Source organism: Podarcis pityusensis (genome assembly GCF_964106645.2).
Source record: "Podarcis pityusensis genome assembly, chromosome: 8".
In the NCBI taxonomy this organism is placed as follows: Eukaryota; Metazoa; Chordata; class Lepidosauria; order Squamata; family Lacertidae; genus Podarcis; species Podarcis pityusensis.
In genome coordinates, this window is record NC_138033.1 from 60,846,465 (window position 1) to 60,871,955 (window position 25,491).

Consider the following 25,491-nt stretch of genomic DNA (forward strand, 5'->3'; position numbering starts at 1 on the left):
GTTTGCAAAGCCCAGATGAAAATCCAATCTGTGAAGGAAAACAAGACACTGAAGGAAAGCCTCTCAACCCATGTTTCCATCTTCATGCTCTCACACGACCACTCTATGGTCTTTTTCATTAATGACCATCATTGAGAGTATCTTTGAGACCCCATAACTATAGCACCACTTTCTGCTTGTCTTAATTTACCCAGCATTTGCATAGAGTTGACCATTTTTGTGTTTCGGCTGGGAAATTAAGCCCATGCATGAAAAACATAAGATGTTTTGCACTGGATCCAACTGTTGGTTCATCTGCCTCCTCAATTGCCATTCGGATTAATAGAAGCTTTCAAAAGTTTTCAGCCTTGGTTTTGTCCATTCTTTTTAATAGGGGATATCAGGGAGTGAATGCCTAAGTTCCACTAAGCTCTACTCCTAAGCTGTGGCTGGAGACACCCTAGCAACATCTAAAATGTTTGTGTCTGGTGGGTGCAAAGATATATGGCAATTCATTGCTGCAAAAAGGAGAAGCATATATCAGTGGGTTCAGCCACTCATCAAATTATACATAACATGATATCCCACTAGCGTGGACACTGGAATCAAAGATTCCACTTACGGAAGACTTACAATCTGATCTATAAGTTAAGGAGCATAGACTGAAGTGAAATGATTGTGGCAGAAACAGAAGCTTTGTGAGCTCATGCATTGCTCCTGTATCGTGAACTGGCCCAGGAGCTGCAAAATGGGCAGGGCAGATGTCTCAAGCCGCAAAAGGAGGCTTAACTGGAGCTGTTGTGCAGGGAAGTTGACGAACTGGGCTGTAGATATTGTGCTGGGCAGTGCTGTTTTTCTAGAAAAAGAGGTGCCCAGACTCACCATGAACGTCTCCCTTGTTCTCATATAATGTCTATTGTGCCCACCTGAGAGGTGCCGGAACTGAGTTGCAGCAAGTTGCAGCTGAAAAAAAGCCCTGGTGTTAGGTATGATGGACTTAGTGGCAAGCTGAATAGCTTTCACCCACCAACATCAGCCAACCCATAAGGTATCTGAAGGTTTGGTAGCTTTGTAATGGGGTTGTAAGGGACTGAGTGAACTTGCCACATCTGTCCTGCAAAGGATTCAATGTAGCTGTGCCAGGGTTAGCCAACCTGTATCCCGGGAGAGAGGACCATATTCTCTAAAGCATGGGTAGGCAAAGTAAGGCCCGGATCTAGCCCAATTGCCTTCTAAATCCAGCCCACGGATGATCCAGGAATCAGCGTGCTTTTATATGAGTAGAATGTGTCCTTTTATTTAAAATGCATCTCTGGGTTATTTGTGGGACCTGCCTGGTGTTTTTATATGAGTAGAATGTGTGGTTTTATTTAAAATGCATCTCTGGGTTATTTGTAGGGCATAGGAATTCGTTCATTTTCCCCCTAAAATATAGTCTGGCCCCCCACAAGGTCTGAGGGACAGTGGACCGGCCCCCTGCTGAAAATGTTTCCTGACCCCTGCTCTAAAGAATGTCCTTCTGGGGTCCACATGCCTACGGTGACTAGGGCCAAGGGCAAAATGTGATGTGACTTGTAACCTCACACAGTAGGCTACATTTGAGGCACAGATTACAGGTTTTCTAAATATTCTGACACAGCTGCCAGAACCTGGCATGGCAGCCCATTTCCCTTCCTCAGTTTGTTGGTTTTGCATCCCCTAAGTCCTGTCCAGATCAAGTCCAAGATTCAGGGTTCCCTTGTAACATGTAAAGAAGATGTAACGTTGCAGTGTACCGGTTTGCTTTGTCTGCCTGCCTTGCTAGCCCAATGTCCCGTCTTCGCATATGGAAACTGCAGTTCATGTATGCTAATGAAGATTAAAATGGCAGCTCGTGTGGTTTTGTTAGACTGATACGTGAGTGCCAGTAAAAGTTTTCCATTAGCATATAAATGTCTCCGTTTGTTTGTCTATGCGCTCATTCATTCTCCTATCTTTCCTTGCTATCAATTTTGTGCAAAAGTGGAAACATCCTGAAAATCATAAAAGTTGCCGTAATAAGTCTCGGGATTTTTCTCCATGTCAATTGAAAGGAGATGGAAGGAGTTCTCTAATCCACGGAGGAACCTGCCAGGGCTCCTTGCTTCTCAGAACACTAATAATGCATTTAAGAGGCATTGCGTATCAGGATCTGATTTGGTTTGAATACACAGCTCTGCAAACGATCTATTTGCTTCCTCACAAAATGTTGCTTATAAACCCTCTTCTTTACAGTCAATCTTCCTGGAGGTTTAAAGGGGAGATATAACCTCCATTTCATTCTGTCCCCCCCCCCTTTTTTCAAGGCAGCCTTTGAATATTTGCTCCCTTGCTCTTTAAATGCGAAAGTTCACAAAAACTCCCGTGATTTATGTATAGATTTCCGTCTGCCAACACCTGGCAGATGAAGGAGCCTCCTTAAGCTTCAGTCATAAACAGCAAGTATACAATTTAATTTTAATGTGCTCGTTAGTCGTAGCACATATCAGATATAATTGTGAACGCAACACAAAATTATAGCAAAAAAGACAATTTTAATGCGGCTGTAGAAAAAAGAAAAGAAAAGAAAGAAGGTTATATGAAGAGTCATATAATGGTGCCACATTGTCAACAACGGAAGAGGGGGCACAGAGGGTGCGATTCTGGGTCTGTGCTGTTTACATGCCAATATTGTACACATAGATTCTCATATGGTGTCAGCTGTCAGTTACTTCTGCAAATTAACTGCCAAAAATGGAGACGAACAGAATCACTTAGTGTGCTGGTAACCACGGGTTACCTTTCATATGCCTAAAGATAAAACTGCAGTATGAAATCTTGGGAGAATAATTAGGGAGAACAAAACAGAAAGTTACCAACTGAAAAGAAGAGAGAGAGAGAGAGGGAGGGAGGGAGGGAGGGAGGGAGGGAGGGAGAGAGAGAGGTGGAAAGGCATTCTACGATAGGAAATAACACAACCAAGAGTGCATATAAATAAGTGGAAGAGGGTATATCACAGAATGCCTCGTAACTTTTAAGCAAAGTATTACAGTACAAACATTTTAAAGGCTTTTTTTATCAATGTTTATGAAATACAGTACAAGGTTTTTTCCCCCCTTCAATTCTTCCACCCCCAAATAGATTTAACCCTTTGAGCACTGAGTTGATTTTGAATTTTTTCGCTTTTGAATTTTTATTATTATTATTCATTTTACTAATAAATACCTTTAAAATTCATGTTGTGCAAAATTAGGTGTAATGCACGCCAGTCCATGGCTTCGTTTATCAGAATGCTTCTTCTTTCTTTCTTTCTTTTAAAAAAGGTAGCAAACAACGAATAAATATGTATAATTTAAACATGAACCTCTATCAATATAGATGTACTGTATAGCAAAAGGAAAACAACCATACTTTGCTTCAAGAATAATGTTTTTCTCTTTTTTGAACACTTTATAAATGCTATCGAGTGTATCTTTTCATATAATTTACATTATTCAGATGTTAAAAGAAAACCTTTTGACCTAGAAAAGAAATATACAATATTATTTTATATATTTATATATATATTTATATATTTATAGGTACCACTTATACTTGGAGCATATTAGGTACAAAAAAATTCACCCTTGATAAAAACGTTGAAGAAGAAGAAATGGCATTGTCCACAATCACATTTTCCATATGAGGATTCTGAAATCTGTACAATATATATATATACATCGACGTTTCAATGTGAAAATAATATAGCCTGAAAGTTCACGATGGGTGCCACCCCTGCGGTTGTGGGGGTGCGATAGATAATTCCAACAAAAGGCATATCCAGAAGGAGCATCCTATGGTCCCCATTTGGCACGGTAGCCTACAACCAGATTCACAAGACACGTCCCAGAGAAAGAAAAGTAGCTCTCTTTGTGGATAACAGCAGATGGTGTGGCAGGGCTCCACTGCTGCTCTGACTTCTGCCCGACTGAGTCTCAGCACCACACTGGGACAGAGAAGAGGAGGGCCTTGGTGGTGGTTGTCAGATCAGTGCAGTGTAAACGTGGCAGAGCGAATCCAGGGCTCTTGCAGCCTGTTTGCACCACACTGACCTTGCCACCGGTTTGCCCCTTCTCCACTCCATCCCGATATGCCGTAGCAACTCAGTTGGGTGGAGGTGAGGTGAGCAGCGTAGCAGCGCCACTCCATCAGTTGCTGCCTGTGGAAAGCTCAAGCAAACATCACACAAAGCCAAGCTGGGAGGACTGCTGGTCCACACCAGCCATAAGAACTAAGGGAAGAAAGGCCAGTCTGGGCGAAGACAGGCTGAACAATCTGGACTATGGATACTGGAAGTGCTGAAACAAGGTATCGGATCCCTGAAACAGAAGTGATTTTGGACATCACAGGAAGTGCCACCACCTAGCTGCTCAAGCAACTTGCGCATAAAGCTGGTAGCAATTCCATGCAACAGCCAAAGGGAAACTCACACAGGAGAAGCTGGTCTGCATTCTCCAGGTGAATCCTCTCCTTCAAACATTAACCAGCCAGATGCACAACCAACTAATGGACTGTGGCACGTCTTGTTCAAGCCCATTCTTAGATTTGCTTGAATATCTCCTCAGCTGTAAGGGGGCTATTGTTGTTGTAAAAAAGGAAAACATATACATACTTCATTAATATAATAATAATTATTCTTATTTTAAAAAAACCAAATTAATGCAAAAGTGCTTCAAAGTACTCAGAGGGCTAAAAATTTACAGGGTGAGAACGACCAGCACACTTGAATCACCATGGAAAAAGTGCACTAGAATTAGTTAATAAATGCTTAATTAAACTGTCTTGTTAATGCATGCAGCTCAAGGCATCAAAGGGATGCACAGCAACTAAACCCCAATTTACACAAAGTTCCAAACACTTACCACTGCGTTTTAACCTTCATATTTTACCAGTAACAACAGCTGATTATGCACCTCTATTAAACACTGTACAGTTATACAACGAAAGAGAGAAGTCGTTCAGGCCAAGAGTGACACCCCAGAGTTAAAGTAAAAATTATGTGCCAAGAACAGAAACTAAAAGGGGAGCTTTAAGGCGGGTTTTTTGTTTGTTTGTTTTGGACAGTTTTCCTCAAAGCCAAGTACAATTGTCATTGTGGTTTGGGTGTGTGTCAAAAGCAAATGCTACTGCTTTTCCAATTCACACACATAGAGAAGATGGTCCTCTGGAGACTTCCCGTGTGTTTTACTGAGATGGAGCTTAACGGCATGCTTGCTTGCAAAAGTCCTGTTGCAAAGTTTACACTGGTAGGAGGTCCCTATTTCTTCCTCTGGCGAAGGTGCCAACAGTTTCTCGGAGGGCGGCTTTGTTTGTGCTATCTGATTGTTAATCTGTTCACTGGACAGTTTGGACAAGTCTCGTAGCCTAAAACCTAGATGTGATTCAAGGTGACTGATGTACGTCGAAGGAGTTCTGATTTGGGAAGCACAGTCATTGCAAAAGAACACCGGGTGCCCAGTGTCCAAATTTTTAAGGAACTTTGTCCCCCCTGTCCTTCGGAGCTGGTATTTCACATTGGCCAGCCAGTGGCTAATAGTGGTCATTGAGAGCCCCGTAAACCTGGAAATGTGCATCCTCTCCTGAGGGCTCAAGTCCGACATGATGTATTTCCCCTCCGATGTCTGCCGCAAGCTGGCTGCAAACTGTGCCTGAAGAATGAGCAAATGCTGAGGGTTCCAGTTGGACTGGCGCCCCTTCCTCTTCTGAGCCGGGGTCGCCTCTTCCGGTTCCTCTATTGTAGTCCCGTCAATGTCAGATTTCTCAGAGATGCTGGAAGGCGTGGAGGATTTTGATGTGTGACTTTCTGTCAGGTTCTTCAGCATATCAGAGATATCTGACAAGGCATTCTCGCGTAGCGGCGAGTTTGACATGAATGACACAACCGCAGATGTCTTTGCTGTTGTCACTGTAGATGAAGAGGATGCTGAAGACACCGATGTGGATGACAAAAGCGCTGAACCCAAAGAGCAGCTTTTGTCACTCTTCCCTTTCGTCAAATCTATGGGCTGGTCATTGTTGACGTGATAAAAATAACGGTCTAAGTGGTCTGGCTTCTTGGACTGCAGAGGTGGGGTGGCCACAGCTGCCTTTTCCGCTAGGCTGTTGCTCATTTTAAAAAGCATGCTCATTGGGTCAAGGGCAGGCAAGGAAGGCTTAGCTGCCTTCCCAAGATGAATATTCATGACAGACTGCAATGCACTTAATGGGTTTACAAATGGCTGCTCTGGAGGGTGGTCGGTGATAATAGCTGTGCTGCTGCTCAAGGAACTTGTGATGGTCTTGACAAGCTCCTTACCATTTTCCACTGGTTCTCCTGTTGGGCTGTCCTTGCAGCTCTCCCTCTGTGAAACAGGGCTATTCTGTTGGCTTTTGAACCCAATGTCATTGGAAGTGTCCATCTTGAGGGACTCGCTGACTTCACTGCTACATGGCGAAGGTGTTGCTCTCTTCATCGGAGATAGCTTCCCTGCTTCAGGCTCCTTCATTTTCTCTTCAACTTTGGCCACTTTCTCGGTTACTTTCTTGACCAGCTCTTCCATGGCATGGAAGTTGGTTTTTGGCACAGGGGACGTCTGACTGCTGGGCGGGGACACCAAAGGTTGGCTTTTCGTTGGTGATACTATTTCAGCATTTCCAAACATTGGCTTCAAAGGAGTACTTTTCCCCGACGAACCTAGGGACAACTTCATCATGTTGGGCAGCTGGTAGGCAGCATGAATACTGGGATAGCCACCCCAACTGGGTGTGCCATTCTGGGCTTTGTTAATAGCTGACGTGACCGTGTTTTCTAAAGATTTCAAGATATCCAGTCCCCCTTTGGGACTCTCTTCCAAGTCATTTTCAGTCAAATAATGATATTTTGAGGAGATATCATATTTTTCCTCATCCTCACTTGATTTTTCCTTGTCTTTCATCTTCTCATCAGCAATGATTCTGTCCTTATCAACTTCTTTCTTTACCTCCATGTTTAATTTTGGGGAGATGCTAGAGGGCGTGTTGGAAGGAGACGTGAAGGTAGTGGCTGCCAGGGGCACGGACTGTACTTTCTCATCAAGCAAAGCCGTGATCGTTGGCGTGACAGGGGCCTCTATGATAGGCTTCCCTTTCTTCATGGCAGAGTTGGTGACCTTAATGAAATGTCCTGTCACCATCATGTGGGCAGTGAGCTCCTGCAAAGTATCATGGGAACTCCCACATTCCATGCACTTAAGAATTTGAGATTTCCTTGCTTCAAAATGCCAAGCATAGCTGGCACCGTTCTGGTGTCCATAGCGATTATTCGGTGTGATGTAAGGATTGGAATTCTTTTGAAGTGCATCACTGGCATCAGAGATTGTTGCTTTTGGTGTCCCACCAGTGGAGTCTGGAGAACTTGGAAGTTCTAGCTCCAATGATGTTTTCTTTCTTGGGGCTGGGATTATTTTTGCTGCTACAGGGGTTACGGGTTCCTTCAGAGGCACTTTTTGGTAATGTTTTGTTTTGATCATGTGCACACTCAAGTCTTGAAGCGACTCAAATGAATGGCCACAGTACATACACTTTAAGACTTTCTGAGCATCTTCTTTCCCTTCCATTTCAAGCAAAGAGCGCTTACGAGGCTTGGACCACCTTTTAGGGTTATTGTTATCTGTTTCGTGGTTGTCATCCCGGTAATGTCCTGTTTCATTCATGTGCACCGTTAATTCCACTAATGTATCATAGGCAGCGCTGCAGTCTTTACAGCGGAATTTACTGGCCCCAGTAAATATGGAGCCATAAAGTTTGCTGCTTTGTCTATACAACTGGACTGTGCTAAAAAGGCTAGGCTCAGGAAGGATCCTGTTCTGTGAGACCTGCTGCAGCGTCTTTGCCATGGCCGTCTGATGCCAGTCAAAGCTGCCGCTCCCACAGCTGCTGCTGCTACTGCTGCTGCTGCTGCTACTCCCATTGTTCTTCTCAGAGGTTGGCTGGTGGAGATTCAAGTTTAGATTGGACCAGTAGGAGTTGGAGAGGAAATTATTGTAGACAGCTTTCATCTGCTCCAAGCTGTCCGAGACAACAGACTCCTCCAGCTGGATGGAGACCTCTTTGCTCTCCTCCTCATTCTTGATGGAGCTGCTTTCAAAGTCGGCCATGCGATCACTGGTTTCGCTGATGTGCGACTCGCTGTCCATCTCATGGCTGGAAAACTCGGCAGCTGGAGAGTTCTGGTAGCTCTGGCAGTTCTTAGTGAAGTCCTTCTCCGGACAGGCGTATTTGGCAGAAGGTTCTCCATCGACCACGTTGTCGTCAGGTTCCAAGTCATCTTCTGCCATTGCTGCTGCCTTCAGTTCATCTGAAACGTAAGCTAGCAGGGTAAAAAAGAGGAAGGAAAAGCAGAGAGAGAAAATTGGCGTTAGCAATTGCTGGTCTCATGTTATATATCAGCAGCTGGCATATTTCACTCAAAGAACTACATTTATTTATTAAAATTAAACAGTTAAAATTGAGTGTTTCTTCCAAGCAAGAGGGAAGGGGGGGGAAGAAATCTGCTCTTCGAACATAATTTGCCACCTTATTCTTCTCAAGGGGCAACAGCTTGAAATTAAAACTAAATTTGAAATTAATGAAGCACATTCTGGAGGTGGCATTCATTTCTAAAGTAATAAATTACTTGTATCAACCTCAGAGACAGCAGTTCCTGTCTGTCAATTAATATGTCTTATGCTTCTCCTACCCCTAATGTATTTCTTAACAGACAGATTCACAATTTAAATTAAGCCAGATTTTTTTTTACTCATTACATTTTTGAGAACCAATCTTTAATAAAACATAAAAACATCAATAAAGGAAAAAATCTCACAAACAACAACAACAAAAGTGCCTCAATTACAAGAAAATTAAAAGCTCATATTTGCATGTTGGGGCTGCTTAGAAAGGCAGGGATTACATTGAGAGTGAGGGCTTAACCGCAGAAGGCGTTTTGAGCCCAGAAGCAGTGACACGTTCAAACCTTTTTACATCTTCATTTTGCTCTGGGTTTTGGAGTTCTGAATTTCCTGATACTTTTTCCAGAACGTAAGCCATGAACCATTAGAGCCCTCCGTGCTCCCAGTTTCTAATTTCTAAATTTTGTACAAATTGCCACACCTTATTTTTGTTATTGCAAAAAGCTGTTTTTATCCCCCCCCCCAAATAAATAAATAATGTTGTTGATTTGTTAGCAAAACAAAAAGTGCAAGGAAAATTTATGGTTCACGTTTTTTATTCTTTGTTTTCTTTCTTTTTAGGTTATGTTTGTTGCTTTTTGGTTTAAATCGTTTTTCATATTGTGTTTCAATGCCTTGGGACCTTAGGGTGAAGGACAAGTAATAAATTATGATTGTGATTGTTAATTATAGTAAGTATTAGGTACTTACTAGGTATGTAATAGGAAGTACAAGAGTAGTCAACAATCAGTAATAAGGGCTTCCTGGAAGACTTGAAGTCCTGAGTTTCTTTTTTCTTCTTAAATAGGAATTAATTTTGGATAGGGAAAAGCTAGGAGGGGACATCAGGTGAATCAATGTGGAAATATTACCCTAACAGAGATCCAACATCTCTATTACTTGTGCTACAAATGTCCAATTACTATTGCAAAGACTTCTTGACATGAAGCAAGAACAAGGAGAATGACAGCAGAAGCGAGATTGGGAAAATTTGTATGCTGCCCTTATTCTTCCAGAATAAATATATACAAGATCTTCCAGTGGACATTACAAATGTCAAAGTGTTTGCTCTTTAGACTACTTTGTCAATATTTACTCACCATAAGCTACAGGGGTACCCAACAGAGATCCTGCACTGCACTGTGTTTTCTTTCAAGAATGAGAAATGGTGGTCTGAGGTTGCACTAAGGTTTTCGGTGACTCAGGTGGCTATTTAAAATCATTAAATTTCCTTCTCTCATACTACGAGAACTTGGGGTCATCTAAAGAAGCTGAATGCTGGGAGATTCAGGACAGGCAAGACTTTCTCACACAGCACAGAGTTGAAAGTATGGAACTTGCCCAGTGGTGGCTGCCAATTCGGATGGCTTTAAAAGAGGATTAGAAAAATTCATGGAGGAGATGGCTATCGATGGCCACTAGCCAGGACTGCAATGTTCTACCTCTGCTGTTGGAAGCAGAATGTCTCTGAATCCCAGTTGCAGGGAAAGTGCTGCTGTGCTTGGGTTTCCATTTGTGGGCATCTGGTTGGCCACTATGAGGACAGGAAGCAGCGCTAAATGAGCCACAAGCCTGATCCAGGAGGCTCTTCTTATGTTCTTATGTCCTGAAATCCCACCAGCATGGGTGTGCTAGCTGGGACTGTTGGGAGTTGTAGTCCTACACCTTGGAAGGGCACCAGGTTGGCCAAGGCTGCCATAAGAGATCCCCAGTGGAACAGACCAACTGTCCAACTAGTTCAGCATCTTGTTCCAAAGTGATCAAAGAGGTACTTCTGGAAATCCCCAGAGAAGGGTTTGAAGGTAACACCTCTCCACTGTTGTTGCCTATCCAAAACAGTTGCTACTCAGCCTCTTGATAGATCTGTTCCTCATTAATTTAGCCAGCTGACATTTCCACTAGGCCTGCCTCTCTGCCCTTCTGTTCTTCACAACCAGACAACACAACCAGGGAAAAGATATGCATTCAGATATCTTCAACTATTTTCAGACTCAAATCATAGCAAATGAGACGTGCTACTCTACATATGTGCAGGTAGTAGAATCAACGGAGTCTGTAATTAGGAATCTACATGAAATCCCCATGTTGGAGTTTGCAAGAGTATCAGAAGTGTATTGAATACTGTGTGTGTGTGTGTGTGTGTGTGTGTGCGCGCGCGCGCACTTGGTTGGGTGAGTGGGTTGCAGGGAGACTTACCCCAAAGACTGATGGATTGATAGCAATGCTTATTACTCTGTTCACCAGAAACATCGGGAACATTAATTTTGAATGGGTTGAGTTGATTCATGCTTTACAACTGCTGCTAACTCCTGGTTCTTTTGTATGAAGTCTTTCTGAAGCCAGCAGTAAGTTACACTAACTGCTTCACTGCCCTGAACCCCACCACTCTAAGAATCCTTCATAGCCTTCTTCAGGAATTAGGTATCACACATTCGAAGGTTATACAGAAATCGTCTACAAGCACCTAGTCCTACACTTGATGCTGCTGTCCCCATCTTCCCCTGCTCATCCCATCACCCCTCAGTCTTCCACACATTGAGCAGAAGTTCTGTATTCAACTAAACATGTGTGGTCTCCACCTTGGGAACTTCTGCCCAACACATGGAGGTCGGGGTGTGTGTGTGGAGTTGGCAGGGAGTGACATGCAACATATTTTCCTCCTTCTCGTTGTCTCAAAAGTCTCTCCACCAAGCACTCCTTTGTCTCCTTACAATATGGCTTCCATCATTCATACTAAACCTGCCAACATTATATTGACTGGTATCGTTGTTATTGTTAATTACCCACCCTTCACTCTATGGTCTCAGGTTGGGCAACAATAATAACAACAACATGCTACCCTTCTATACAATCCCACCTCTCTAAGTGACCTTCTTGATATTTATGGCAGGATTCAGGCACAAAAACAGTTTATTTCATGTCCAGATCTGAGTCAGTTCTCAAACCATGGTTTTTTGGGGGCTAAAAAGTCAGTCTGCAGCCACCTTTCAAATCACAGTTTGCATTAATTGCGATTTGAAAGATCATTGACAAACCACACTGCTATGATTGGGGCAGCACCCTCAAACTCAATTCATGTTTTTCCATCAGGCTGCTTCGGCAGGAAAGATGAGAAGAAGGCCTTGTTCCAACAGGTCTGCCAAAAGACCAGCTCCATCAGGTAACTCCTACCCTAAATTGTTTCTATGCCAGTTGGTCATTATAAGAGCTACTATTTAAGAACTGGTACTTGAGTTTGCTTTCCCCCCTTCCCTCCTTGTCTCCTTTCCCTTGTGTGTCATTTTTACATAAATTGTAAGCTTGCCTGCTTGTTTTACCTGATTGTACATAAACCACTCTGGGAGCCATTTTGGCTGAAGAGCAGGGTACAAACACTTTAAGTAATAATGGCAGCAAAAACACACCCACAACTGCCATTAGACTCATGCAGCAAAGCCACCTGTCAGAATTGAAGGGAGGTGTAGTCCAATAACATCTGGAGGGCTCCAGGCTGAGAGAGGACCAGTATTCATTTCCAAGAGTCTGCATCATGGAGAGTTGGGTGAACTTAAGAAGCTCTTTTCATAATCCATATGCACATCCATTATTTGGATATGTGTTTAAATGCATATTTTATCACAAAATATTTTAATGTGTATTTTATCTCAATGTATGCATTTCTAAATATATTTTAGCCTTAGCTATCCTTCAGTTTTACATATTCCAGTACATTTTCAGTCGATAATGGCAGAGAAGTGTTAGAGTGTTAGATTGCAATCTGTATACTAGTCCAGGAACTGAAAATTCTCCTCCATCCTCATCTCCAGGTCAAGTTGCTTTTCCTTTTCCAACATTGCAAAAATAAGGCCCTTCCTCTTCCCTGTCCTCTTGGCAATACAGAATAGAATAGAATAGAATAGAATAGAATAGAATAGAATAGAATAGAATAGAATAGGTTCATGATCTGTATCTCCTATCTTCTGCCCTCTTCCACTGCCCCATCTTAATTCTCACCTCTCTCCAGACCTTGACTCTGCTGACAAAAATCATTCACTTCTCTTATAGCCCAGGGCATGCCCATCATTAAAATTGCCTTCCTGCCTGCTCCCAGAACTGCCACAAATTTCTCAACCTTTCCTTCAGAGCCCTCTGTGGCCTTGTTCCCTGCCACCTTCAGACCTAGAACTCATATTATCTCTTCTTCCAGCTGCACCACATTCAACCATCTAAATCTCTCTCTTTCCTTTCTAATGGAAGCTACGACAGAATTGTGAGGCTGCACCAACTCTTCCTCCTCAAAGCTCACTTTTGGCACAAACCCTTAACTCCGATGCTCTCACTGCATCTATGCTCCATCCCCTGAAAAGAAGATGGCTACCTGAAGCACAGAGATCGCACAGGCTATGGCATAAGTAGTTGGGATGTGACAAATGTGCCTCCACACCCTCTCAAAGGTGGGAGCAGCATTGTATACATTTGAGTTCTTCAGTTTCAGATCTTCAGTTGTCACTTGGACTAAAAACCCCATCATCCCTAGCCAGCTCAGCCAATTGTCAAGGATGCTGGAAATTGTAATCCAACAATCTTTGGGGTCCCAAGGCTGAAAATAACTGGTCTACAATGACTGGCAGTGGCTCCCCATGATTTTACACTAACCCTACCTGGAGAGGTAGGGGACTGAATCTGGGAACTTTTGCAAGCAGAGCCTCTGAGCTGCAGCCATGCCTTGGGCATATTTAACAAGCCAGATCCCTGATTGGTACTGCAAGTCAAATGTGTTAATGCTATGCGTTCAAATAAGACAATTACACAGATGAGGATACAATGGGAGCAATAACAGAATACGTGTTTTCTTCTATTATAGCAGTTACCATCCCCCCAAACACAGAACTCTGCAAATTTATGTTATGCATCTAATTTCCCTTTCAATCCCTTCCATCTTTGTTTTGATGTATTCAAGAGAAGGAGTCCAAATTCTTATGCCTGAAGCCACCCAGGTTGAGAAAGTTTAGAGCCTGTTCTTGCTGTCTCTCACACATATCGCTCGGTAACACATCACTTGATGGCTAATCACTGGAAAACTTGGAGCTGAATGTGTAAGCCGCCTCAAATGAAAAGTGTGTGGTATGAAATGACACAAGTTGATTCAACTGTTCATTTTAGGGTGCTTGATTTGTAACTGCAAATAATCGGTTGTAGTTTCTGACCTCTTTGAAAACACAACTCTATTTGAATGCAGATTTGACAGGGCACGGGGGTTGTTTGTGACGAGGAATGTACACCTATCGTCTTATTTGATTTTTGCATAATCTTGGTCACATCCAAACCGTTCATTTAAAGCACTGTTATACAACTGATAACAGTCACGGGGGATCCTGGGAACTGTAGTTTAAGGGTGCTCATAGACACACACACGCCAAGCTACAATTCTTAGCAGCCTTAACAAGCAGCAGTTCCTAGGATTCTCCATAACTGTTCAGCCTAGCTCTACTGTGTGTGGGTTGACTTTGCTCACTGGGGGTGGCATCTCCATTGCCCTCTCATGAGGTCTTGCAGGGTGGCGTTGTTCTGTGGGATCTCGTGAGAAGGAGAAAGGGTAAGGCCTTCAAAGGCTTCACTCACATGTGCTTAGGCCATGTTGCCCCTAGTGAGCTTCCCATCCCACCCTCCCTCAATATTAGTATTTCACTGAGCTACTTGGGTCGCTGGTTGACAGGGCCAGAAATGATTTTTTCTCCCAACCTTAACTGCCCTCTTGACTGGTTTCCCCCCTACCATTCCCTTAATGATTTCAGGCTTACTCTTGCTAGGTGATGGTTGGACTTCTGCATATTGGTGGAGATGTCATGAGGCAGGATCAAAATAGTGAAGGAAGCCCCCCTGTGGCAAGGGGAGAGATTGGCCATGGCATGCCCTAAGCTCAGGTTACGGCCCCTGCATGGCTGGAATCTTTCACCCTGGTCACCCAGTGAAACGCTGGGCACCTGGCTCAGGTGGTTGAGGTGCTTCTTAACCCTGAAAGAGGTTGAGGTGTTTCCTAACCCTGCCAGAAGACCATTCTGACAGCAAGGGTTGGTGGAATGTAGAGCGATACCACTATCCTGCTGCCATGCCAACCCCACTTTCTGCTGTAGTCAATCACGATTTAGTCTGATTCTTACACAACTCTATGTCCTGTCCTGCATATTTCACTGTTATCACAGGGCCACAGATTGCCACCTTCATGGGCAAAAGTAACTTTCTAAGTCCTGCAACTATGCACATTTTGCCCTATTGCCCCTAAGCTAGATTGTTGCCTTTGGATACAGTGGAGAACTCTGTCCACAGCTGCCAGTTCATCCAGCTTCCATAAGTGAAATTGGAAAAGGGAAGCTATCTTTGCCTTTCACTTCAGGCAGCGTATCTCTTCAGGCTGGTCCTGTTGGTTAGAGGACTTCTTTCTCTGAAGCCAAACTCTGAATACACCACTATTCAAGTTAGTACAATATGCTCAGATTTCTTTCTGTGTGTGAAAGAGAGAAGCAGAGAAACACAGCAGAGAAACCGAGGCACACTACATGAATTTGTATGACAACATTTGTATAAGAGCGTTAACCCAGGTCTCTCACTCTCTGGTGAGTTCAGCTGGTACACATACTAACAGTAATGAACTACCTGTTCTGGAATCCTTCTGGGCCCAAGATTGTTCTTCTGGTTTTAGAAGTAGGGTCAAAAGAGGCAGTAAAAAGGTTGTTAATGGTGGATATGTAAGAATAATTACCTCTTCCCCTAAAAAAGAAGGTTGAGTGCACATCTTTTGGGATTCCATGTTTATAAAACCTGGCTTTTGAGGGGTTGTAGATAGGTTAACATGCAAGTTTGGGAATTCTGACAAAGGTTGCTATCATCATAGTTGCTTTCTATCTTCCACCCTTTGGGGCCAATAAAGCAGCAATTGAAATGCCGTGTAAATTCTACCATGATATGAACACAATCATGACCCTATTTATTACTATTTCACATTTGCAGAACAAAGCCAAAACACTGGAATCCTTCCCTCACCTTCATAGAAATGTGCACATGTGTCATGCGCGCAGTCGCCTGGAAAAGTTTCCAGACTATGTGGATTTTTGCAAAGCCCAAACAAGCGATTCCTTATTGATTTAGTGACTGAAACCTTGGACACACACTGCTTAGATTTGGAATCAAATTGAGGATTCTGCACAGTGCCATCAATTTGCACTCGCTACCAAGATCTGGCCCAGTAGAGAGTCTGTGCTCTGGGCTGTATATGCTAACTGATTAGAGTGGGAAGAATGAGACTATGAATCACACCTTTTTCATTTCAAGAAGAATATTTGGCTAGGTTTTCAGGGGGCCTCTGTCTCTGGAAAATATGGCACATTAAAAACTACCACTGCACAAAACCTCATTTTTATATGTTAGCTGTGCTCTATAGGGATATCAGACTATAGCTTCTAAACTTCTTCTAAGCTGAGAGGAAAGCAGGAACAGGGGAAAATAAAAAATTACTGAGAAAGAAATATTCAGCCTTCTTCCATTCCTCCCTTATCCTACACTATCAGGACCAGTCCTACCATTAGGCAGAATGAGGAAGCTGTATAGAAATGCCATGAAAATTGTTACCAAAGGTTCCATCTGCACTAACCATTTTAAACAGTAACATAACACTTTAAAGAGTCACAGCTTCCTTCAAGGAGTCCTGGGACCTGCAGTCTATTTAAGGTGCTGAGAGTTGTTAAGAGGCCCCTATCAATATCTCTTCCTAGGGAACTCTGGGAATTATATATCTCGGAAGCAACTAGGGGTCTCCTAACAACTCTCAGTGCCGTAAGCAAACTGCGCATCTCAGGATTCACGACTGTTTAAAGTGGTATGATACTGTTTTAAATTTATAGTGCAGATGGGGCCTAATTTAATGTTGTATTTTTAGTTCCAGTGGGAGGCAGTGGTGCGATTTTTCTATCTCAGGTGCCATCATAACTGTCTCAGCCTTGAGTACTTTGATTCAGGGACTGGGCACCATCTGCTATTGTGGCTCAAGGAGCAAAACGTTCTGGGCTGGCCCCATTTGCTGGTGCCAAGTTGAGCCCATCACAATCCAAGACAAACTTTGGAAGGCTGGTAGGGAAATGAAGGAGTCAGAATGATATACAGTAAGTCCGCAACTTACGTGGGTGCTAGGTTCTGAGGATCGCACCTAAATCCAAAATTGGGTATAGTCAAAACACATTGGGTTCAATGGTGGGTGGGATTGCCAAAGTCATTTTTTCTGGAACCCTGGCCCACTTTTTATTTTTAAAATTCTGCCACACGTGTAAACCTGAATGCACACAAGTTAAATGTGCATAAGTTGCAGGCTTACTGTAAATACCAAATCGATCTAGCCTACTAAGCTGAAAACAGATTATCAAGATGCTTCACAAATGATAAGGTAGGAAGGAATTGCTAGTATTTTTTGTGTGCCAGGGGAAGGCAAGAATTAATAAATAATCACATGCTTCTTGGGGGTCAAAGTACTATGGATTCCAATACCAGTTGCTGGAAACCACAGGAGGGGAGAGTGCCCTGATGTTCAGGTTCCCCTTGGGACATCTGGTTGGCCACTGTGAGCACAGAATGCCAGACTAGATGGACCATTGGCCTGATTCAGAAGGCTGTTCTTATGTTCCAGTGGTTTTACTCCCCCTCTAGAGCACTGATTTGTCCCACCTAATACAGTGGTACCTCAGGTTAAGTACTTAATTTGTTCCGGAGGTCCGTTCTTAACCTGAAACTGTTCGTAACCTGAAGCACCACTTCAGCTAATGGGGCCTCCTGCTGCTGCCGCTCCGCCGGAGCATGATTTCTGTTCTCATCCTGAAGCAAAGTTCTTAACCCGAGGTAATATTTCTGGGTTGTAACCTGAAGCATATGTAACCCAAGGTACCACTGTAAATATTTTTGATAAACCTAAAGAACACCAAGCTTTTCAGTGAGTACCATTTCCATATACAGAAGAAGCATTTCTTAGAATAGGAATATTTCTGGGGTTTTTTGGGGTTTTTTAATAAAAGATTGGTGACAGGTGATTCTTCACCCACACCCCCCAAGGGTATGCTTTGGAGACCCACCCATCAGATGCACCCAGCTCGGGCTACCCAAAATTCCACCTGGTGCAAGTTTTTCAGTAGAAGAAGAAGAAGAGTTTGGATTTGATATCCCGCCTTTCACTCCCTTTAAGGAGTCTCAAAGCGGCTAACATTCTCCTTTCCCTTCCTCCCCCACAACAAACACTCTGTGGGGTGAGTGGGGCTGAGAGACTTCAAAGAAGTGTGACTGGCCCAAGGTCACCCAGCAGCTGCATGTGGAGGAGCGGAGACGCGAACCCGGTTCCCCAGATTACGAGACTACCGCTCTTAACCACTACACCACACTGGCTCTACAGTAAGCAGGAGGAAGAGTAGATAAATGTGTCACCAAATCTGTCTTCTGAACTGATTCCAGAAATACCAAATGCCATCACTTCCCATTTCATGCCTGTCTTTGGGTGGCATGTTTTAATCACTCTGGAAAATGCCAGTCCACTGAAAGAAACGGATATAAGGCCAACAGCCAACATTAGGATGTAAGCAGACCCAAGAATCAGGGCACTCAATATGCCTCTAATGACTCTTAATTATTATGATTCTTCACAAGATGTTCAGAAGAAACTTTAGTTTCCTCCATCCAAATCAGAAAGCGACATTCAGACCATTAGGCTTCTAGACTGTCTCACTACTGTCATGTTTGGAATGGCAGAACTGAGACGTGAAAGGCAAGCAGCAAAATGACTCTTTAAACGTCTCAGGACTCTTGCTTCTAAATGAAATTCACGTTCTGTCCACTATCACCCCACTCCGGCCCAGCCAATTGCCCCACAATTTCTGCTCATTTATAGTATTTGAAAACCTAAATGAGGCAAACTGGATGTCCACTTGATGTAATTGACATTAGGCAGGCGGGCACCTTTTCATTATACTGGCAAAACCATTTTCTAAAGACACATACAGCAAGTTATCACGCATCCAAAATGATGAAGAACTAGTTCCACAGATAAAAAGCTAATTAGTCAGGGGACGATATGAACTCAGGAACTGGACATGCCAGCTGTATGACAAAACAATGCAACTATTATTATTATTATTATTATTATTATTATTATTATTATTATTCCTTCTCTTCATCCAAAGGTCCCAGGGTGGGTTAAAACATTTAAACACAATATTAAAAACAGTTTAAAACAACTTGCAGCCATAAAAATAATATGTGTCCTATAAATATATACGGCATGTGTCAAAAGCCAAGGTCAAAAGGTGCAGCATTCACAGAAAGCTGTACAATGAAGTTGCTGTGAGGAGGGAGTTCCACAGTGTAGGGGCCACCACAGAGAAGGCCTTCTCCCAAGCCACCATCACTACCCATGAGGCTCTGAGGGTGGAATAACTACCAAGAGGGCCCCCTCAGCCAATCCCAGTGCCCGAGAAGGTCTGTAGGGAAGACGGCAGTCTTTCAGGAATTCAGGATCATTTACTTTAAGTTGTGTCTAAACCAGAATAGGAAGAGGGACGACCATACCTCCCAAGAGATAGAAGCTGTGTACATACCAACCCGTTTTCAGTGCAAAAATGAAGTTTTTCTAAATCTGGAATTGTTCATGCTCATCCTCAGCATGCTGCTTTCAATCTAGATTGAATCTTCCTATGTTCAGCTTCATTGAATGTTATGAGAGTGGGAGAAAGACTATCCGCTTTCTCTATGCCATGTGTAATTTTATTAATCATTGATGCATAATGTATATTTTGTTCTGTGGTTGAAATGACCATGATGGACAATACAGCAACAATAAACCATATATTATTATTAATTTTATATACTTCTACCCAGTCCCCTATTACTTGCCTTTACTCTAAGGTGAAAAGCCACCCTATGCCCTTGATTACTTTGGTTGCCCCTTTCTGAGCCTTTTCCCAACTTAGCAATACCTTATTTGAGGTGAGGCAACCAGGTTTTTAAAGACAACCAGGAATGGGATGAAGATGTTGTTTCCATCATGCCAACCACAGCTACCTCTATTTTTAGTTTATTTTTTAAAAAAGTGTCCTCAGCACAATATGTGAAGAGAACACTTTACAGTTCCAATTGTGAGCTTCAATGTCACAGAAGAAAAAGGCACTTGTCCAATGCCTTTCCCTTGCAAACACCCTCATCATGACCTGTGTTAATGAAGTTAATTGAATTTAAGATCAATAATGGTTAATTATTGCGATTTGACATTCTGAGATAAATGGCTTTAAGACGGAGAAATGTGTATGTGTGTGTGTGTATGAATGTTCACCAAAAGAAGGTTGAATGCATTAGAGCCTTAAGAGGGATCACGCAAGCCTCCCATTGATCCCTGGGACAATCTGATCGACTTAATCCCCTGATGAATGTGGGCTTTTTCACAGCTACAAGTAAATGTTCTACAAGACTACTCTAACCCTTGTCACTGACCAAATCTATACGAGCCGGAAATCCATTGAGATAGATTAAAGAGGGGCTGAGGATACAAGAGTGATGCTTCAAATAAAGGAGAAAGTTTATCATATTGACTATTTACGCAAAGTATAGAGTACACCATTATGAATCACAGAGGCTGGGTTTTAGAGTAGTCTGATTACGCTGCATGGTGATGAAAAAGTTAGCAAAGGCTCTAATGTCCTTAAAAATAAAACCCGTGTCCATTTCACATGGTACCACCTCTTTTCCTGTCTTCAGATCCCACCTTCAAGCACACCTGTTCCATGTGACCATTGGCCCATCAATGTAACACAGGAAACTAACTGCCTTAAGCTGACTCAGACCAGTGGTCTATCAGGCTACACGGACTGGCCGCCCGTCCTACCCCGGGGGAAGCTATGAGCCATGAAGCCGCCTGGCAGAACTTCCCTCCGGCGGCAGAAGCAGCAGCAGCCCTTCTCCGGCCGCTGCCGCCTCCTCCTCCATCCCAGCAGCCGCCGCCTCTCGAGCTCCGCTGCCGCCGCCGCCTTGCTTTGCCCGGCTCGGCTGCCCAGCTCCATCCCCCTCCTCTTTCTGGCGCTTCTGCTTTTCTGCTCAGGGTCCCCGAGGATCTGCGGAGCCGCGGCAAAGGTGTAAAAGAGCCGCGGGTTGCCGACCCCTGACCTAGTCCATTGTCTAAGCATGACCTGAGTAATGGCCAGCTCTGCTCTCTCATAAAGATGATTCACACATTCTTCTTCATTTCTGTTTGTAACATTGACTGTTTATTATGGCTTTATTATTTCTAAAACTTATATTCCACCCTTCTTCCCAAAGGAGCCCTGGCCAGCAAACACATCTATGGTGTGTGTGTGTTTGTGTGTGTGTGTGTACCATTTAAAATAAAACAGAAGTATATTTACAACAATTGAAATTATAATAAAATGTTCTAAACACATTTAAAAACAGTCATCAGCAAATCATGTGCAGGTATCTAAAGGAAGAAAATACTGACTATGCCTGCCTAATGTCAATGGGCAAGGAATTCCAAAGTGAATCAGCCATTGCACAGTGAAGATATTGCGGTTCAAGCTTTGTGAGCTATACTTTATTGATACCAGCAACAAAAAGTTGTGGTGTGGAGTCCTCCAGCTTACAGGCTCTTCCAGGAATTTCCATTTCATTCCATCACTAAAGTCGGCAAACGTTCCATGTCCAATGAGCATGTTTAGTTTTCCTTGGCCTGGTTTTGGATCCTCCCTTCTGAATCTCACCCCCCCCCCCAAAGCCAGAGGATATCTCCTTCTTGTGTATGGATGGCACTGTCTCAGCTGTGTAAGGGTCCACACTCAAATAACAGAGAACATTACTGAACACTATTTAACTGAACGTCACAAAATGCTGAAAAGTGGCTTACAAATTCTGCCAATAAATAAATGAATACAGTGCTAGGCGACCCTTCAAGTGAAATAATTTTCAACATAATCAGTTGACACATTCGGGTACAAGTTATAAAAAGTTCAGAAATCAAAGGAAGACAAATCATGGGCAGTTAATATAGGCTTGAACTGGCCCACGGTTCCACCGAAGGTATTTTAGGATTAGATCAGCATACACAGAGAATAAGAAAGGCTCAAATATGTGGGCTAGTCTCCCTTCCTTCCTTCCTTCCTTCCTTCCTTCCTTCCTTCCTTCCTTCCTTCCTTTATTTTTTTAAACTGCCAGTAACCTACTTTTTTTCGAGATGCACCAAGTTTGCTTTGCTGACAGTTCCTCCCTGTGAAGGAAGATCCCGCCGATGTGTTCCGATTGGAAGTTGTACATGCACACTGAACAAGTTAAATGACCATTTACAAGATTTGTAATGACAAAGTAAACGTTGTCAAGGAAAGAAGAAAAAGAAGAAAAATATTCCTGATTGCGGAGTGCTGACAATAAGGCGATGCTGAAGAGTTCTGTCAAAATGTAAGATTATGCAAAAACACTATTGAGAACACTGCTAATCATCTGCTCTTGTCAATTACTTGAAGGGTATCTGACAGCATATTTACATTAAACACATTTCAGAAGCAAACTCCTTAATGCTCTACTGGAATATTTTTTCAGTGCCATGAGGAATCCTTGAAAGGATCCCTTTGCAGCAAGGCAGCATTAATGGTGTAACACAAAAGTCTAGACCTGGCAGTTGAGTCCACTACTTTATGAAATTTACTGTTGGATTCAATTCCAAAGGATATGACAATTAGCAAGGGCTTCTTTTTCTGGGATTGTTTTAGTGCAATGCCATCATTGGAGGTAGAACTTTACAAAATAACAATTCACAGGGTGGTGGTGGTGGTGGCAGAAAAGGTTTCTGCCCCAGGGAGCTTACAAAGTCACAGATTGACAGGGGGAGAAGAAATTAGGGATGGAGAGATGAGACTCTCAAACCAGAAGATTGCAGTTAGAAGAGACACAAGGAACAAAAGCAAGAAAAGCAGTCAGTGATGAACAGTGGAATCTGTCAATTTTGGTTTTTACCTCATTTCCATTTTGTTGTAGCATTAAGTTCAGTTCCCCACGTTTCTACAATTATTTGCAATTTAAAATTTCATTACAGAAATTTATCAGCATTTGGTCTCAATTCCTCCTAATATACACATTTTTATATGTATTCCCCCCCCCCATACACATTTATGCAAAGCAATTTTCTTAATGTAGGGCTGCCATATTTCAAAAAGCAAAAACCAGGACACCCCAAAGTGTCCTGAGCTTCTTCTTTTTAGGAAAACCCCCCTTTTATTATTACAAAAACACCAAAAAAAGCAATTTATTTATTTTTTCAATTGACTTGCCTAAGATCCATGACAAAGCGCCACCTTTTGGAAATTCCCCCCAGACGTCAACTCCACCTTTGAAATGCCGGTGATGTCTGGGAAAATCCAGACGTATGGCAGCCCTACCTAATATAATGTGGGGAGTTTTCCCACTGGGACACCCATTTCTATGCATACTTTACACTGGTATAACCATTGTTGAAATCACCACTTGACTTGAGAAGTGCACTGCAAAATTAGGAGGTACATGGATAGATTTCTGAGTGACTTGAAGTAGATTCAGGAGTGTTCATATCTCCCAGTGGTTTAATGAAAGCAATGATGAAAAGGCTCTCCTCATCTTCACACACAAACACACACACAGAGACACACTTATAGGTGTGAGATACATGGAAAGCTTTGGGGGAAACCTGGAATGGACTTTTGTGTGAATTGGCTGTGATTCCAGAACCAATTCCTAAACTGATCGTGTGCTTGGAGACTTTCATCCTCTTAATTCTAAATATATGTCCGCCACATCCTGCTCTTTCACTACTGCCTTGGGTTGATGGACCTCAAGTAGATCCTGTAGTGCTGACATTTGCCCTCCCCTCATGCAGGTGAATTCTTTACCTCCAGCATCTCTTCAGAGATACCTTTCATATCACCTGCCATCTGATATATATTTTTAAAAAACAACTACTAGAGATGAACTCACGAGCTTCTGAATGCATAGCATGTCCTTGATCTCTGGCCTCCTACGCTTAATGATGGGACAAAGTTGCTGGGAGCCTGAGCTCTGAACCAAGAAACCCAAATTCAAACTTGTCACAAACTCAAAAAGTGGTTTGGGGGTTAAATAATTCTCTCTGTACCTCAGTCTCCATCCGTCGTGTGCGGAGAAACGTATTGGCCTGCTTTACAGGAATGCTGCCGGGTTATAAGAAAACATATGTGCAGCACATCGGACATTTGAAAGTCTTAAAAAGTCATTTGAAAGTTTAATAAAAGAAAAAATAAAATAGAAAGTTTAATAAACAATGATGATGACTGCTAGTAAAGGTGAGCTTGTCCATTCCTCGTACAGTGGTACCTCAGGTTAAGAACTTAATTTGTTCTGGAGGTCTGTTCTTAACCTGAAACTGTTCTTAACCTGAAGCACCACTTTAGCTAATGGGGCCTCCTGCTGCCGCCGCGCTGCTGGAGCACGATTTCTGTTCTCATCCTGAAGCAAAGTTCTTAACCCGAGGTAATATTTCTGGGTTAGTGGAGTCTGTAACCTGAAGCGTATGTAACCTGAAGCGTATGTAACCCGAGGTACCACTGTATTGCTGTACTCTACAAAGAACAGCGCAGAGTTAAAGTAGGCCCACATTTTACAGGTATAGCCATATAACTTGAGCAATTGCAACTATACACAGACAAGGTAGGGATGCTCTTGTGAGATCCTGCAGGGAGTTGGATTGTCCAGCAGGATCTCGCAAGAGCAACCCCACCACTCTTGGTGCCAGTGTGATGAGCAGTCCATTCCTGGGAAGCAAGGCCATGGTTTTACAATCTCTCTGTGCTGGGTAACCATGAGTGGATCCAGCATAAAAAGCACTTTTAAGCTCTTGGCCTTGCTGCCTGCTCTGCCCTCCCCTCACCAACTGCCTTACAGAAAGCAGGGTCCTAGGGTAATGAGATTCTGAATATATTGTGACTTTAACATATACGCATTAACCTTGGGATCGAACCCAGACCATCCAAGAGTCCCTATTTTCCAAGGACAGTCTCAGATTTACAGAGGTCATCCTGGTTTCTGATTTGATCTCAGACTGTCCTGCTTTTTCCTTAGGATGTCCCTATATTTATTGGAGAAATGTTGGAGCGTATGGAGTCATGCAAACAGTCTGGAGTCAAGGAGATAAGTAACTATACAACCCTTAGAAGACATCTGAAGGCAGCCCTGTACAGGGAAGTTTTTCTTAAATGTTTAATGTTTTGTTTTGTTTTTTATATATGTTGGAAGCCGCCCAGAGTGGGACAACCCAGTCAGATGGGCAGGGTATAAGTATAATAGTAATAATAATAGTAATGATAATGGAATAGGACATCCTTATTTTCATCAGAGGAACGTTGAACGGTATGCAAACCCCTGCATAAGATGCAAGACTCTTGTACTTGCATTTTTACCCCTCAATTCTATATCTTTAAGAACAGATTTAGGAGACCTTTCCTGCTCACCACTCACCACCCACCACGCAAAGCACACCATCGTTTGCAGTCACCAAATCAATTTAGAACTGAAGTTAGAATCGGGATTCAAGACTACCTTAACAGATTGGAGAATTGGGCCCAAACTAAAAAAATGAATTCAAATAGGGACAAATGTAAGGTTCTGAACTTAGACAGGCATAATCAGATGCAGAAATATAGGATGGGGCTTGACAGAAAGACATGTACAGGAAACAGACAACAGAGAATGGTGGAGAGAACATGAAGAGGCATATTTCCAAAGGTGCTTGTGAGATGCTGCCAAAAGAAGAAGAAGAGGA

General features: G+C 42.9%; 1 protein-coding gene across 1 annotated transcript in view; it reads right to left on the minus strand.

Moving 5' to 3' along the window:
* Positions 1 to 2,511: 2,511 nt before the first annotated feature.
* The window catches only part of TSHZ3 (teashirt zinc finger homeobox 3), a 115,691-nt gene continuing 92,711 nt past the window's right edge, over positions 2,512 to 25,491 (minus strand). Inside the window, exon 2 of the mRNA XM_081015508.1 lies at positions 2,512 to 8,341. Coding sequence (XP_080871634.1) covers positions 5,139 to 8,341 — 3,203 coding nt within the window. The 3' untranslated portion in view covers positions 2,512 to 5,138. The remainder of the gene's footprint in view (positions 8,342 to 25,491) is intronic.